The 16,710-nt window shown below is 36.3% G+C and overlaps 1 protein-coding gene across 1 annotated transcript; it reads right to left on the reverse strand.

Annotated features, from left to right (window-relative positions):
• Positions 1 to 1,296: 1,296 nt before the first annotated feature.
• On the reverse strand, positions 1,297 to 14,763 carry LOC129260918 (septin-11-like). The gene is made up of 8 exons (XM_054898923.2): positions 14,633 to 14,763; positions 13,184 to 13,265; positions 11,709 to 11,967; positions 8,197 to 8,286; positions 7,524 to 7,620; positions 6,652 to 6,820; positions 5,667 to 5,799; positions 1,297 to 5,073 (listed from the first exon to the last, which is right to left on the reverse strand). Exons 1-8 carry the CDS (start codon positions 14,715 to 14,717, stop codon positions 4,894 to 4,896), a joined length of 1,095 nt encoding a protein of 364 aa, XP_054754898.2. The 5' UTR covers positions 14,718 to 14,763; the 3' UTR covers positions 1,297 to 4,893.
• Positions 14,764 to 16,710: the final 1,947 nt, after the last annotated feature.

Below are 16,710 nucleotides of genomic sequence, written 5' to 3' on the forward strand. Positions count from 1 at the left end.
CATCTAGGATTAAGGAAGCATGTGCACGACACCTATAAAAAGAGATGTTGATTGGTCATTGACAGTCAGACTGCAGGTTCCTATGCTAATGAGCACATTGGCCAGATTCATCCAAATCATCTCATGGCCTAACCCTCCTCCCTGCAAAATCTTGTGCATCATGAGATTTTTCTTTCTCTATTAAAGAACTTACCTACTTTATCCTCAAGTCAAACTAAATATCATTCCACCACTGGAGAGAGTAAATGTTTCTCTTTCATATTGGTCATTTATTTTGTATAAAATATTTTGATAAAGAGGGAATTTAAGGCCTGACAGTGAATCTAAAAACTGAATTTTCTTCTTTTGCAAATTGTGCAAATCTTTTTTTTATTTTGAGCCTCATTGATATCTATATCACCACAATTCTGAAATTCTGTACTTTCTCACAATGTCACTCTTGATATGTGGCACCTTTTAATCGGGTCGAGATCACACTTTTCCCACCAAGGTACAAGACAAGATTTCTAAAACTTTGGAATAGCATGAAATCCAGAATTCTGATTGGCTGGATAAGGTTTCAAAATAACAGGCGTGGGTAATTTGAAGAGATTACCCCATGGGAAGTTTGACCTTGGAGGGGCCCCCATCATGGAATTCCGGTGGAGTGTGGTCTCTTTGACCAATCAGAGAGCAGTTTTCTTGTTTTCAAGCTGCAACTGGCCAATGAAAAATGTGATCTTGACCAAATTAAACCAATTCTTATTTTGAAACCTATACCATTTTAAAGCATACATAATCAGCTTTTAATATGATTTAAAAATCATTTGGGCTCAAACAAAAATGAAGTGTAAAAATAACAATTTTTGTCTGGTGAAAAAATAATTATGTAGCATGTTTTAGACCAAAAGTTTCACTACATTACAAATTTTTAAAATAAATTAAAACACATGACCTGAAAGAATGATTCTTCCTCTTTACCATGATACCAAAATCATGAAATTTGATTTAAAAAAATTTATAGCAGCAATGGCCAAATTAAAAGAGGTGTTTTGGTCTGCACCCAGCTCATCAAATATGCAAAACCTCTCATGAATTTCAATTGATGAAAGCTACTTTTTGAGGACCTGCCTACTGACTGAGGTAAGTCATAACAATTTGAATAAACCTCATTTCTAAATGACAGGATTCATTTCTATAGTTACGATTGAATGGTTTAATTGCAACTGTAATACATCACTTGTGACTTTGTGAACACCTCCATGGAGTTCTTTGAAGAACAGTAATTCAAGAAACTGAAGAGTGAAAAAAATGGGATTTTGTCATTATTGAGTTTTATTCATAAATATTTCACTCCTGTCCATTTACAGGAGCAGCATACAAACATCTTTCTTCAAAACAAAGAGTTAATAAAGTTTTCTATTCTACATGTAGGTTAGATATATAAGGATACAAATCCAGACTTTTAAAAGAACTATGACCTTTTTTGTTCTTTGCCAGTGCATTTTGGGTATTTCAGGGTTTTCACTAACTTCTATATCTGACAGAATAAGCAAATGCAACATTCTAAATTAATAAACATGTTTTCTCCATAGAAATGCTCTGGGTTGAAAAATAATTTCATCATAGGACTTTCAAAATACAATTAAAACAAGGCTAATTCCCATTATGAAAACTATGGCGATTTAACAATTCAAATTTTCAAAGGGTCAGATACTACTTTCAACTTCAGGAATTTTGACAGTCCCATCCAAATAATTTTACAATAAAACGTTACAAACATGAGTCCCATTTTAATTCCCAATTTGATCATATAATGTTCAAAACCTCTGATTCATACACTTCACGTTGATAAACCTTCCAAACAGCATGATCAAAATTACGCCCCTGACTTTGAACAAACCAATAGTTAGAACCAAAACAGAATAAAAAAGGAACAGAGATAGAAATCAATGGCCTTACATGGTATTTTGTTAGAGCTAACAGAAAATAAATACTTGCATAATATGATGTTTTAAAAAGTAAGAGTAGCATAAATGACATACATAAATACATTTGCACAAACTAAAAAAACATGACAAATAATAATATATACAAATTAGATTAGTGATACAGTTCACATATATAGTATGTATGCTATCACTTTCTATTATTAACTTCTGGCTGCATTGGGATTTCCATGTATGCTATTTTGTATATCATAGCACCAATGAAAATAAAAAAAAAGGTTTACCAAATCTACAAAATAATATTTTGTATGACGTCATTACACTTTAAATATTCATAGACAATAAAAATGGAAGAGCTAAGTTTGCATTCTTGATCAATATTCACATGCTCCTTTTCTTCATGCAAACCTTCATTTTTTTTAATTTCTAAATCTGATCCCACTTCCTGATTACTAAATCTTTCTATGCAATCATTTCCTCATAAATTGATTTAAATTTGACTCAATCATAATTGTGAGAAAAATCTATATTGTACACTATACTATATGTATATGGTTGTTAGTAATGATTAGCAATTAGCAAATACATAAATTTACAATGAAATATTAAAATGATAAATATATGATTATGTAAGGAATAACATGTCAGTGCAGCACAAGAACATGGTTACAACTCAATGAACTCATGGCTTGGTGGGAAATATCATATCGATTATAGTATCGCTAAAAAAACATTACAATTGTATCCAAACCTGTATATTCACATTATAAGGCAACTATAATTGTGACAGGGCTGTGTGAAATGAAAAGAAAATTGCTCTTGAAATGATAAATGGATATGTAACATTCATACCTTCAGCAAAGTTACACTAGGCATTTTTCTGATCTACTTTTCTGTGATTTTGATGCTGAAATTACGGATGATTTCTCATGAAATCCCTAATTTCCTTCAGTTTTACATCATACAATAAGTGCAGTCTTACTTCGAAGATGTCATTGACAAAAATTACCAGAAAATATATTTCCTCTGATTATTACATCTATTGTCTATCTTGAACATCTGATTGAATATGTAGAAAAAGATCATTTTCCTTCTAATACACTCTATGTACACTGTATAAACCTTGTACAACCTGTACACATTGTGAACAAGAATACCCTCTAATACTACATTAATATATTTCGATTGAGTGGCATATATGAGACAGTTAACAAAATACATCTCATACAACATTCAGAACGGCTTGGTCCAATGTCATGAATTTATCTTCCTAAATCTATTCGCTTTTCCTTAAGAATATTAATGATAAACACATTGAATATGCTTAAAAAGTGAAAAAAGAATCACATTGCAGAATTGCTACCTTCTGTTTTCCCGGCAACATCTGTCAATGAAGCATAACTATGGCAGACCTGCCAACCTCTGGGAATGAAAAACTGTATTCTGTGATACAAAAAAATGTATTTTCCCCCAAAAAAGTGTATTTCATAATAAAATGCATGGCGCACTCGCCCATCACGGCGCTCAAGCTGCATGCAAGCTAAAATGCGCACTGCTCTTGCAGATGAAAAAAAAAACCATTGAAACTTGTGTATATCTCACCCTGGTTTTTACAAAATGATTGAAAAAAAAAACAAGTTAAGTGAAATTACATTGATCTAATAACCATATTTGTGTACGTTTTATGAAATACTGCCGTATTTTGGTTGCAAAAACGTACTAAATACAGCTAAAACGTACTGGTTGGCAGGTCTGCTATGGGGTGTTGCAAGAAACTTGCGATCAACCGCAAGTCTTTTTTCGGTCCCTACATCAATCAAAACTCTTGCAATTGCAAATTTGTGATTAATTGCTGATTTGCTTCTTGAAACATGGAGTGTAATCTGATTTGCTACAGATAAAATTGCTTTATCAGTTGTAAAATTGCAACAGAATATTTGCAATTGATTGCAAATATTTTCTTGCAACACCCCCTAGGTCTGGTAGGACCTGCTTCAAACACTTTGGCCCTAATTCACAAAGGTGGTTTACAAAACCACTGGTTGAACCCATTTATATGGTAAATCTGCATAAAAACCATGGATTCAACTGACGGTTTTCAAGACCACCTTTGCGAATTCTGGCCTTTATTTCACAGTTCTTCATGAATTCAACACTTTCATATGGACTCTGTGTAAATAAGAAGTAATAAATATTATGTTCACACAGATAGAAACTAAAGCGTGCTTTATATAAACCTGCATCCATTAAATCCGATTTTCACCTACTAATAGAAAACAACTTGCTTTTCAACACCATCCAGTTTTCACCTTCAATTATTGACCAATAACAGTACTCTTTTAATTCCTACTGAGTGATTTTGGATATGCAATCCCATTTGATTGAAGGGAAATACAATCCGAGGGAACTTGAGAAAAGGATAAAATAAATCTAGAGAAATGGAACAGTTATGAATGTTTGTATGTGAGATCGCCAATTCTGCAAATCTTCATCCCGGGCCCTGTAACAAAAAAGTTTAGCATTTGATCATGGGCCTCATTTCAACAATTGATTTCATTGATTATTGTGTATGTTCGATCATTAAAATCAGTTCCATGATCAATCGCTAAGCTTTATGTTACAAGGTGGAGACGTCTAAAAAAAAAAGAGAACCATTCCCCTCCCCCCCGCCAATTGAGACCATGGTCTTGTAACACAAAGATTAGCGATCAATTGTACGCTTGATTTTCACGATTGATTGTACATTGTAGTCAATGCAATCAATCGTAGATAAATGTACTTTGATCATTACTAAGCTTTGTCTTACGGGCCCCTTGTCACATCACGTCCAGAATCCCTAACCAACAATAATAGGAAGGCTGTACATAATACCTGACTTCTTGTATAAAATGACATTGTATGTGTGTGTTTCCCAGAATCAATCCCACAATGCTGTGAATTAATCTCATATCACAAAGATCTGAGCTCACTTCTTCTTGCTCTTGGCAGGAAGTGTTTGAGAGGCATGTAGAGCAGCATCATCAGCAGCTTGTTGCTTCTTCTGATTGAACAGGTTGATCTCTTCCTTCAACAGACGACTCTGTTCATCTTGCTTCTTCTTCTCCTCGGTGTACTCCTTCTTCATCTTGTCAAACCGTTCATGGAGCTGGTGAAGAGAGAAAACAAAGGGTATAATCAATGCACTTTGCAATAATATAACAATATGCAACAATTATATGACTCTTAATAACATGTTTTCAAGCGGTGTAAACAAGTACCCTGGGTTAGGCAATCATGATAGTATCATTGTCACTCCCATACACAGACGAGTCAAGTTTGAAGTTAACCTTGAAACCATACTTTATTATCGCGAGAATGGGAGATTTAGAACGGGTTCTTCAATTATCCAAGAATCAAATATATCAATGTATATATGAACTTTGTGACCTTTGAACCTTGACCTTGATACCCAAAATCTAATCAGATCTTTTATTACTCCTATACTCATACTTGGACAATATTTAAAATTGACCTGTCTCACGGTTCCCAAACTATCACGTGAACAAAAAAACGGGACAGATCGACAATGGTTCTGTAGGCAAAGGCATAATAATCACTTTGGATTTAGTCAGGTGTCATCAAACTTGATTACACCCTACTGAAAAGGTGCCACCTGATTCGCCAAGAGCACATCTGCCACAAACAATTTTTTTAAACAGGATCCTGAACAATCCTTTTAATAGAGTGTATTAAACCTACCTCTTTCTCCATTTGTTTGAGTTGTGCTTCTTTGACCTTGACACGTTCTACAAAGACTTGTCTCATCTTATCTTCTTTGATCTGCAGAGCCTTTATGTGTTCCTCTCTCTTCAGCTCATATGTTTGTTGCAGGCTGTATTATGAAACATCATGCAGAATATCACTTATCAATTTCAACATTTTAACAAATGAAACATTCACAGTGGTGACAAAACATGAGGGGCAAACCAATGTGTGTACAGAATCTCTGTCTGATCAGTGTTCAGTCACCACTGAACTTCATATAGCCAATGTAAAATGGCCTAATTTACAATTCTTATCATTGGAAAAAAAAATCAGTTTCAAACATAGGCTCCAACATGGAATCCAAATTGGATCCTAACACACAATCTTTGCTATGAGTCTATTTAGTTTCTCATGAATGGAATTATCGCAAATATTGTTTCATTTTTATAACAGTTCTAGCAAAGGAATATATCAATGCAACTTACAAGTGATTTAACTGAAGGCACATGAAAGACAATAAGACATTCCAAAATTTTATTTAGAATAGAGTACTACAGGGCCTAAATTAATCCAAGGCTACCATGGTCATGGCCTAAAAGCCCCATTCACTGGTTTTGGATATCATTGTGCCTTCATTTTCCCCAACTCTGCTGTAAGATAGAAATATGCCATATAGAAAAGTGGTCATGCCCTAAAATATTGAATATATCTAAGCCTAAGGCCTGGTAAATCCATGGAAAACAAATCTCGCCTGATTTCACAATCAATAAAATATGCAATATGATATTTTGACCTCTGATGACCTTTGACCTTATCATCCTCATCATTATTTGTACTAAATGTAAACACAATTGATGCAGAAATAAAGAAAGGCAGCAAGTTGAATAAAAACTTGAAAAAAGATGAACATGACCTCATATCATTTGACCTGCTGACCCCTAGATGACCTTTGACCCATCATCCTCATGGACATACCTACCTCATTGGTTTATTGTCAGCAGCAGTATCAACAAAGCCCATTTCCTCAAGTTTACATCTCCTGTAAAGCTCATAGTGACGAGTGTGTGTTTGTTCAATCAGATCTTCCATGTTAGTCCTGATCAGCATCTCACGAAGCTTCACAAAGTCACAGTGGTTCTCATTCTCAACTGTGTAGAAGATAAGCGAATGTTGGTTTCAACCGAGATGAATTTATCAGCTTTTATTTTAGTATAAAGGTACAAAAACACAGATAACTACCAAATTCTTGTACAATAGAAATATGACTAAGCTTACTAACTACAACCATCCCTCCTGCACTCCCCCATTCCTATTTAAGGCAATCTTTTATGCAAAAATATTCAGCTGAAAGGGGAAGCAAGCAGTAAGACAAACTTTTCGAATCACTTTGATGTTTTCCAACGCTGTTTATTCCATTTCCATATAGGTAGTCTAAACTGTAATTCCTGCCTTTAATAGAAGCTACTTTATAACTTAGCTCAACAGACAAATCGCAATCAAGGTTTCCATGACAGCTACAACTGATGGAATAATGAATATCAATAAAGACCACCAAAAGCTTCTTTTTTTTCATATTCAATCCTTGAGCAATGACTAATAAGTGGAAGTGTCATGGTGTAGTAGTTCAGACTCTTGACTTTCACTCAGAGGGTCATGGGTTCAAATCCAAATCATGGCATTAATTTCCTTCAGCAAGGGATTTATCCACACTGTGTTGCACTCAACCAAGGTGAAGCAACAGGGGACCAGACAGGATCCATTTCTTGTGCATTGCACCAGGGCAATAATCCAATTCCTAGTGAAACTCCTATATGCAAGCAGCAGGTATCATTATATAAAGCTATGACCTACCTTGAACGATTCCCCATGGGTATTGCCTAGCTCTCACCATCTTATTACCCATCTTCACTTCTTCTGTACTTCCTACTACAGCAAAGGGAAGATGGCCCTGAAATATGAAAATAATATCTAATGAATAATACAATTAGTAACCAATTTTCTACTAAAACAACAAAACAAAATCACATACAATAATCATCCCAAGTTTGAATGGAATTTTTCAGACAAAGTTTTGGGTTTAATTTTGACCAAGATTTCAAATGAGAAAATATTATTCAACAGTATGTGTTGGATTGTGTTGGATTTTCAAAGTTGTGCTGAAACTCAATCTTAAAATTAATCTCTTTCTTCAAAAGACCACCACAAGTGTGTTTATCTCTTAGGAAAACTCACTCCACCAGATACAAAAGAATCATACACATTTGCCAGACATTCTCCACCCGGGTACTGTAAATAGGTGCCCAGAAGGTAAGAATTCCTTTGATGCCCGAGCACTTGATCAGGGTAGCTATGCTATAGCCAGGATATTTTGCAACGCTTACAAACATTACATTAAGCACTACATAAATGTTGCATATTATCACTATTACTATAATTAATTAATTAAAATGTAGTTAAGGGCAAGGAAAGGAAGAGAGAAAAGCCTTTGATATTCAAGTGCCAATCACCGGGCAATATATCTTACATTCATGGTTGAGTTGAGATCTGCAACAGTTTCATCATCAGTAGGAAACTGGTAGATTTGAACTCCATTGCTCACAAGCTCGCTCATGATCTATAAAAAGAAGGATAAAGATAATATAAACAATCAAGAACAAATGATTCCATGTAACAGAGTTGCTCAGTGAAATATATATGTTCAATACAAAATTTCAAAATGGAGAGATAAAGAAGACAAATAAGGTGGAAATATACCATATAATTGAAATATCACTGGATAGTACTAAAATATGAGGTCTGTAAGTCTGTAAACTGCAACCAAAAAATTACACGGGGGCGGCGGGCGAATTCGCCCCGGAAAGTCCAAAAAGAGCCCCGGAAAAGGGCTAAAAACATTCACACAAGGGCGACTGCAAAACTCATAATCGCCCCCGTCAACTAGGCTTGGGAGCCAGCGCCGGGTAATCGAGTCTACCCGATTCTCTATGCCAGAGTCGGGGAGTCGACCCTGATCTCTGGAGACTCGAGTACCAAGCGGCGGCGGTTCTGAGATAAAGGGACTCAAGTCTTTGCCATGCTCTCTCATTCATGGACGAAAATCGGCCCCAGCGCCGACTCCAAGCACTGAGATAAAATAAATGTAGAATTTGGAGCCGAGGAGTCATATCACGTTTCTCTGCTTGTGTGCTTTAGGCTCAGTCAGTGTGACTGCATGTGGTATGGGGATGCATCGTGTGCATTGTGTGTAGTGTGTATTTCTGTGTGTGTGACTGTAAAATGCCAGTAGAGACCACGTGCGCATGTGTTGAGCGACACTTGTGATTGTATCATGAACTGGGATTTGTGTGTGGATTGTGTGAGAAGTTTGGTGAAGGTGTAAGATTTTGGGCGACTTGATAGATGATTGCTCCCCCCCCTCCCATTTATCTAGCCCCATGTCGAGCTGCAGCCACCCATCTTGATCCTTCCCCCAAAGCTTGTCTCTCCTCATTCCTTCTTTTCTTCCAAACTTTATTTCCCTATTATTCTTGTTAATTTCTCCTTTTACAAGTTGTAATTCACTACGAACTTCATTATAATTTTAATGAAGTGTTTATCACCTCTTGTTTGTTTTTAAATATTTTTATATCTCTGTTCAAAACAAGAGTCTCGTCTATCCCTTTAAAAAAAATCATCCTTTGATTTTTTTTTCTTTCATTCTAGTCTTAAATGGGAGTCTTGCCTTATTGGAATATTGGCAAGAAGTTAATAAAAAAATGATGTTATTGTTCTGTCAGTAATAAAAGTAGAGATTCAACTATGGATATTTTTCAGTCATATTTCATTTAATCTTCGTTATTTTAATCCAAACATTCATTTTTTTTTCAATGATGTATTTCACCTTTGGCCAGTTCGCCATTTTCTTAAGTGACTGAAAACGTAGACTAGCCCCTTAATTCAGGGACATCAACCCTCGGCAATTTGTTTACATAACTTTCTTTGTCTCCATCATGTATTGCACAATCTTGAGAAGCACATGTTTGGAAATCTGATATTCTTGTGGTGGTGGTGGGGGGGGGGGTACGAGATTGCCGCCCTTTTCATTCTGTTTTGGTTTGGCTGCCACATGGCCTCTCTCACTGTGTGGAGAAATTAGGTCAGGTAAAATTTGCAAAGACGTGGATAAGTTCATTTCAATTAGAGGCTGTGCAAGGCTAGGCATTCATGATGGATGATGGAAATTGCCAGTTTACGTTCTGGTAGGCCTTTTTGTCATGAATCTGTGTAACTGATACGAACGCTTAACAATTCAATGACCTTTATGACTTATATCATTATTTTGTATGAATAATCTTAAGTCTTTTTTAAAAAGTGTCATTTAAATAACTTTCAGTCAAATATGTACGAAGGATATTTGTTCAACTTCATAACATTTGCAGGTACCTATATTGTATGATAAAATAAATTACCTCAGAATTGTACAAATTCAGAACTTTCTTTTTCTTTTACATTGTCTTTAGACACGAATACAGATCTTTCTAGATTAATTTGACAAATGGGCTATAACACTAAATAGTAAACACGCAAAGCTCACGTCAACCAAGTATCAAACATTCAAACTTGGATTAATTCATGGAGGTTCTACCTCCATGATTTAATCTGAATAGGTCTGTATTAGGTCCATGAATCAACTCAGATATCGTTCAAGCATCAAAATCCATCTATCATCACAACACTAAAATCATAAACAATCACTTCGAAGAAACAATGCGAAGGTCAAACCAGGGAAGTGTTATACTTCCCTGGTATATGCTAGCTACCGTGTATATATATACACACACACACACACACAAACGCAAAAAAGCCGCGAAATAGCTCCAGAAATTGTAGCCCTGGAAAGTAGAAATTGTAGCCCTGGAAAGTGGAAAAAGAGCCCTGGAAAATGAAAAAGTAGCCCTGGAAAATTTTTAAGTTTCTCCAAAAAGAGCCCTGGAAAGAAAAAAAGTAATTTTTTGGTTGGTAAACTGATTTCTGAATATTACCATCAGTACAATTAGAAAAAAAAGGAACGTTTACTCTCATAGTGCTATACATATATTTTTTTTTAATAAACCAAGTTGCAAAATTGAATAAAACAATTTTCCTATGTTCATCTTTGAATAATTGACATCACTAATTCTTGTAAAAACTGCCTATATCATTGATCATTACCTGAATGAGGGATTTTGGCGACAAGATATAAAGGCGTAGTTTGTCTGTTTAATTGATTGACTCAACACAAAATATGTCACGATAGCTCAACCAGGGTTCTGCTGTATGACTAGGGATCATAATATTCATACACCCCTCCTCTGCGAATGTCATTTTCCTATTGCTCCTATGTAATAAATCATTGGTCCATAATATCCTTATTCCCATTCATCTAACCCAAGCGTAAGTCTTGTGTACGGGTTAAGTGTATGTACGCGCCATGCATGATGCGCGCCTGCGCTGTTTACACCTTAGGTCATAATAACTTAGCCAGGATTACTTCATCAAGTTCACAGTATCCCATTCTGAGCTATCAAATATAATATATTATACAACTCCCAAGAATGTTCTGTAATCTAATTGGTCCAAATCGGATCACATGATATTCAGTGAATTGCACTATTGCATCCAAATACACTATCCTGCACTCTGAGTTCATACCAAAAGTACTATCCTGCACTCTTACGTCAGAGTGCAGGATAGTGCGAGGTCTGGAATTATCTAGAAATATCTAGAATTTAGATCAAATATAGTATTCGGGGCAACTCAGTAACATGGGGAAGGAGGGTGTTGTATAAAACAAACAATGCACGCATTCTTGTGCATAGAGGACCTAAATAATGAACTATGTGCTCGACTCGCCAAATGGATATACCACACTCGGTCCTGCGGACCTCGGTGCGGTATAGATCCATTGGCTCTTCTCGCACATTGTTCATTATTTGGCCCTGCATGCAAGCGCTTAAGTGCATTATTTGTATAATATCTCTGGTATCCCAATCCGCGCTATCCAATATAAGTACTTACCTTGATTTTGAATCTATGAAGTTCACTCTTTGAGACGGTATCAGCCTTAGCAATGACAGGGATGATATTGACCTTACTATCTAGCTTCTTCATGGTGACCAGGTCCAATGACTTGAGGGAATGACCAGTTGGTGCAATGAAGTATAGACAGGCATGGATACGGGTGTCATGGTACATGTGGAATGCTCTCTTGATCTTCAGCTCTTCCTGGAGATAGTTCTCAAACTGACTATCAATGTACTCAACAATGGACTTGTAACTGGCGGAGTGAAATAAAGAGTAGAATTGGAGATGTTAAAGATAAATCTCAAAATGAGTTCGAACAGAATCCAAAAAAATTACCAGCCAAGTGTTTGCATCTATAAATAAAAAAATATGTGCCAAATGGCTCTGAAAGAAAATGTGTAATTGCTGAGAAATTAGCAACATAAGCACAAAAATTTTTAATGGTGGGTGATTTTCCAAGCAATATTAATACACTGTCCCATATATACTTTTCTGTGTTAGTAATCATCCAAATTATCGGTTTTTAGCCAAGATTTCAAGATTTCACATAGACAAGTTTACATTAATGTACCAGATCTAGAATTATGATAATATGTTGACAATTAACCTTGATTTAAAGACTTTCTCATGAAATAATTGTTTGCTGCAACTACTTTCTTTTAACTTTAATGATAATAGTACTCGTGTATATCAGATATGACACTTCAGACATCTCATAATATACACATACATTGGTGCAAGTTGTGCCCTTGTCGTGATTTCACTCTTTGGTTTTAAACCTGAGAGATTGGTGGACAAAAGTGGGCTCAACACCATGCATTAATCAACATGTTTCTCTTTCAAAGTGATTACAAATAAACACTACATTTTTCCTTAGATCTCACTTCTTAATCTATAGCCCAACACACATTATGCTATTGCAACAATTTGCCAATGGCATCTCAGTGCAATCGCATTGCAGGCCAGCACAAACGTTGCAACAACTCTGCAACGGGCAACATATCCATAGCACCTCCTCTTTTATGTGTACCTTGTCTGCGCTGCAGCGCAGCAAATTGAACGTGACGTCGTCGTCTAGGACAAATCTGATTGGCTCAAATTATCAACACCTCAGAAGAATCACAGGAAGATTTGACATGTCAAATGTCTGAGATTTGGTCTGGGATTCTTTTGCAATAAATTGGATCGCAGTTGCAGCGCGTTGCAGGTTGGTGCACACTCTGTGATTTTGTTGCAATCGCATTGCATAGTGTGCGCTGGACTTATTGATCAATTGTTATTCTTTTCTGTACTCAGTATTCATTGTTCAAAATATATTTCTTTGCTTTTTCAATTCTTAATCGCGATCCTGTGCTTTTTGTACGTCTTCTGAAAGAGTGAATGACGCCTATAGCTCTCATGAAAATTAACATTGGTGGCATATATATGGGACATGAAACTTGAAACCTCAGAGGGAATGTACAACCTACCTTTCATCTTTGTTGATCTGGTCACCGAATCCAACAGTATTCACTATGGTAAGCTTCAGTCTTACATTAGATTCTTGCAGCTCTGCAAAGAGAAGAGATTGATCATAATTTATTTGGATGATAATAAAGATGAAGATGGTGGTGGTGGTGATGATGATGATGATGATGATTGATGATGATGATGAAGATGATGATGAAGATGATGATGAAGATGATGATGATGATGATGGTGGTGGTGGTGTTGGTGGTGGTGGTGATGAGGATGATATGATGAAGATCATGATGGGATGATGATGGTGTGGTGGTGATGATGATGGTGAGGGTGATGATAGTGATGGTTATGATGATGGTGATGATAGCAATGATGATGACGATGATGGTGGTGGTGGCGGGGTGATGATTGTGAGGGTGATGATGATGATGGTGATGATAATGGTGGCGATATCAATGATGATGATGGGATCAGGATTAATGGCAATAGAGTGATGGCTACTCCAGTATACTTCTACTACTCATTATCTTCATCATAAAATGTTCTCAAACAGATAAAAGAAATCATTCATGCAAAGAATCTGGGGTAATGTATGTTTCCTGACACTGATTCTACAACACACATATGAATTGTGTAGAGTGAGTTTTAAGAAATTAATGGACCCTTGTGACTCTTTATCAATATCATCTCTTAGCAAGGAAGTGAAAGTTAGACAAATGACCCCCATTATACTAAACAGTACCAGCAATAAAAATGTCCGTTTCTTCTTCAGTTTTCTTCCTTGTAGGAATTGAACTACATGGAAAGATCATTTGTTAACCCTTAACTTGTCACAACCACCAATTGGTCCATAACACACACATGAATCCTTTCAAGCTGTAATGTCCCTTGCATGTCATAAAAACATGTTCAACGTACTGAAGGAAACAGGAATTCCAAGACAAATAAAAAGGGAATATATACACTAGACATGAACTTCCTGCATTCATGAGCACAATTTATCTTGTAAATTACACTCATATATGAATGGTTATATCTTAAAAGGCACATCATTCAATTAAATTGGTTTATATTCATCCCTATATTTAGAGGTTGAGCACCCAGACCCATTCAGTGTTTAAACTGTGATCGTTTTGTAAATTCAAAATGTACTCTAGTCCAACTGTTCACAACACTGCATGTGTCATCTATAAGCATTTGATACTAAATCATATATCCCTTCAGCGCTTGGTAATAAATGTATCAATTACTATCTCTTAAGTCAGTACATATGCTAGATGAATCGCAGTTCTTGTATGTGTTCTGACAATTGGAGACATCAGCATATTTAGAGTTAAAGAGCTCTCAAGAGATAGAAACCATAGACAGTTATAATGGTTTGATTTATTATCAAGATCCTTCACATATCATTACTAAGCTCTCATTACAGCCTGGGTAGAATACTGTAAGATTCTTACCATATGTATTAGCCTTAAGTTCTACACCAGGCAGTGTGTGGGTTGCTTGTACATTCTCAAACTCTGTATTGAACAAGGTGTCCATTAACGTTGATTTGCCAAGGCCAGTCTCACCTACAATGAATCATGGAAATGAAAATTTTATTTGGTTTATTTTAATACACTGTACACTCATACATGTATCAAAGGGCTTGATAAAATGATCATAGGGATTCCAAAGAATACAAGTTCACATAAAAAGTTTTAGAAAATAACTGATTGACACGTTCACGGAAATTTGTGGTGGAAATTGTACAACGTCTTCAATAAGGCTTTCATACAATATACAAAAAACAAATTTGATGTTGATGGAAATTAATTTTTTAAATATATTTTGAAGCCTTTCATTAGGCTACTGAATGCAAAAGGCACATTAGGGCTACATGCATCCAGACTCTTCCAGAGTCATTGTAGGCCATTGCTGTGGATTATACCTTTTTATTTATTAGACTTGGGAAACTTGAAGAAAAAAAAATTTAAAGACCTGGCACAAGAACAAAAAATTGAAAAAAGTGAATATCAAAATGACTCTGAAATATTTACCAGAACATCAATTTGGTTGCAAGTATCAGGATCAGAGATTTATAATTTTTAAACACTATTAACTCAAGATGGGTTGATCAATTAACATATATTGCAAAATGAATTTTAACAGAGAAAAACAAAACAAAATAGCCATCCAAGTTCATCAAAAACTCCTTGAATAATGTGCTGAGTAACTTTGGTTAAAAAATATCAGTATCGATTTAATAGTAAAAGCAAAATACAGATGACTATGCCCAAGTCAAATCTCTTGGGATCACGATTTCGTGATCCCAAGAGATTTGACTTGGGCATAGTCATCTGTATTTTGCTTTTACTATTAAATCGATACTGAAATTGACTTTAATAGGCAAAATTCAACTTTAATAAAAGATGTTATGAACCTACTGCATTTGCATATTCTTGTATGAAATCATACCTCCAGTTTATAGGTGTTATTCACTGTAATTTGGAAGGTACTGTAGACTTATAAGGTCTGCTAGCCCTGGTCTATAAAGAATACAGATATACCGTTTGACATGATATTACCCATCAAATCTAGAGTTGGGTATATGTGTGTGTGCATGACATAAGGCGGTGCTGCACCATCCCGAGTTTGCTCAATCTCGAGATTTTAGCCCGATCAGCCCTCTTCGCGATTAATCTCGAGATTCAAGAAACCCCGTCTGCACCATCCCACGAAGAGCGATTCCTGCTCGAGCGAGGCAACAAGCCCGATATTACGAGCATGCGCACTTTCGGATCTTGGAGTTTCAACGGCCCGCGCTTTTGAATAACTTCCCGCGATATGCAAGCAATGTACTCCTTTCACTAGCACTTTCGCCCTCTTCAACCGGTGTTATGCAACAATCCTCTCAGCTCAGCGAGTGAAGAAGTGATGTATTCTTCGTTAAATATGATGGCGGAGTAGGAGGCAACGACAGAGAGAGAGAGGGGGAGAGAAGGAGGAAAGAAATGCTATTTGCTCACGTTTTGCGAAGGAAGACAACACTGCTGTCAGTGTTGTTATTGAATATGACCATCGTCGATGAGCGCCTCCCCCTTCGGTCTGGTCTCTCCCAAAATCCATTCACTGGTGGGACACCATCGTTGCTTATGAACGCTATTCGCATGTATAAAGTTGACTTCCGCACGTGTTTATGTTTTGACCAAGGCGGAAGTGGAACGCGAATTGCATTATGGACTGACGTCATGAATAAATTACCCCGAGTCCAATCTCGAGTGCGTCTGCACCGACGAATTAGCGGGATAATTCGTAAAATAGCGCGCTATTTTGCAAATAAACCCGAGTTGACTTGGGATTGCAATCTCGAGATTAATCCTACGAACTAGCGCGATAATTGCGTCTGCACCGCCAACTATCTCGAGATTTTTCAGATCGGGATAATTTGCCGGATCAGAAATAGCGCGCTAATTTGAAAACTCGGGATGGTGCAGACGGCCCTATAGTAAGGAATAAGCCTATCAATGGATAAAAATATAATGAGAGGTACAAC

Source organism: Lytechinus pictus, unplaced genomic scaffold (genome assembly GCF_037042905.1).
Source record: "Lytechinus pictus isolate F3 Inbred unplaced genomic scaffold, Lp3.0 scaffold_19, whole genome shotgun sequence".
In the NCBI taxonomy this organism is placed as follows: domain Eukaryota; kingdom Metazoa; phylum Echinodermata; class Echinoidea; order Temnopleuroida; family Toxopneustidae; genus Lytechinus; species Lytechinus pictus.

Coding starts and splice junctions, on each gene's coding strand:
- LOC129260918 (XM_054898923.2), bottom strand. CDS start 14,717: ATGGACACCTTGTTCAATACAGAGTTTGAGAATGTACAAGCAACCCAC. Junction 13,266..14,632: donor ACTTAAGGCTAATACATATG/GTAAGAATCTTA, acceptor TTCTCTTTGCAG/AGCTGCAAGAATCTAATGTA. Junction 5,074..5,666: donor TCAAACAAATGGAGAAAGAG/GTAGGTTTAATA, acceptor TCTCTTCACCAG/CTCCATGAACGGTTTGACAA.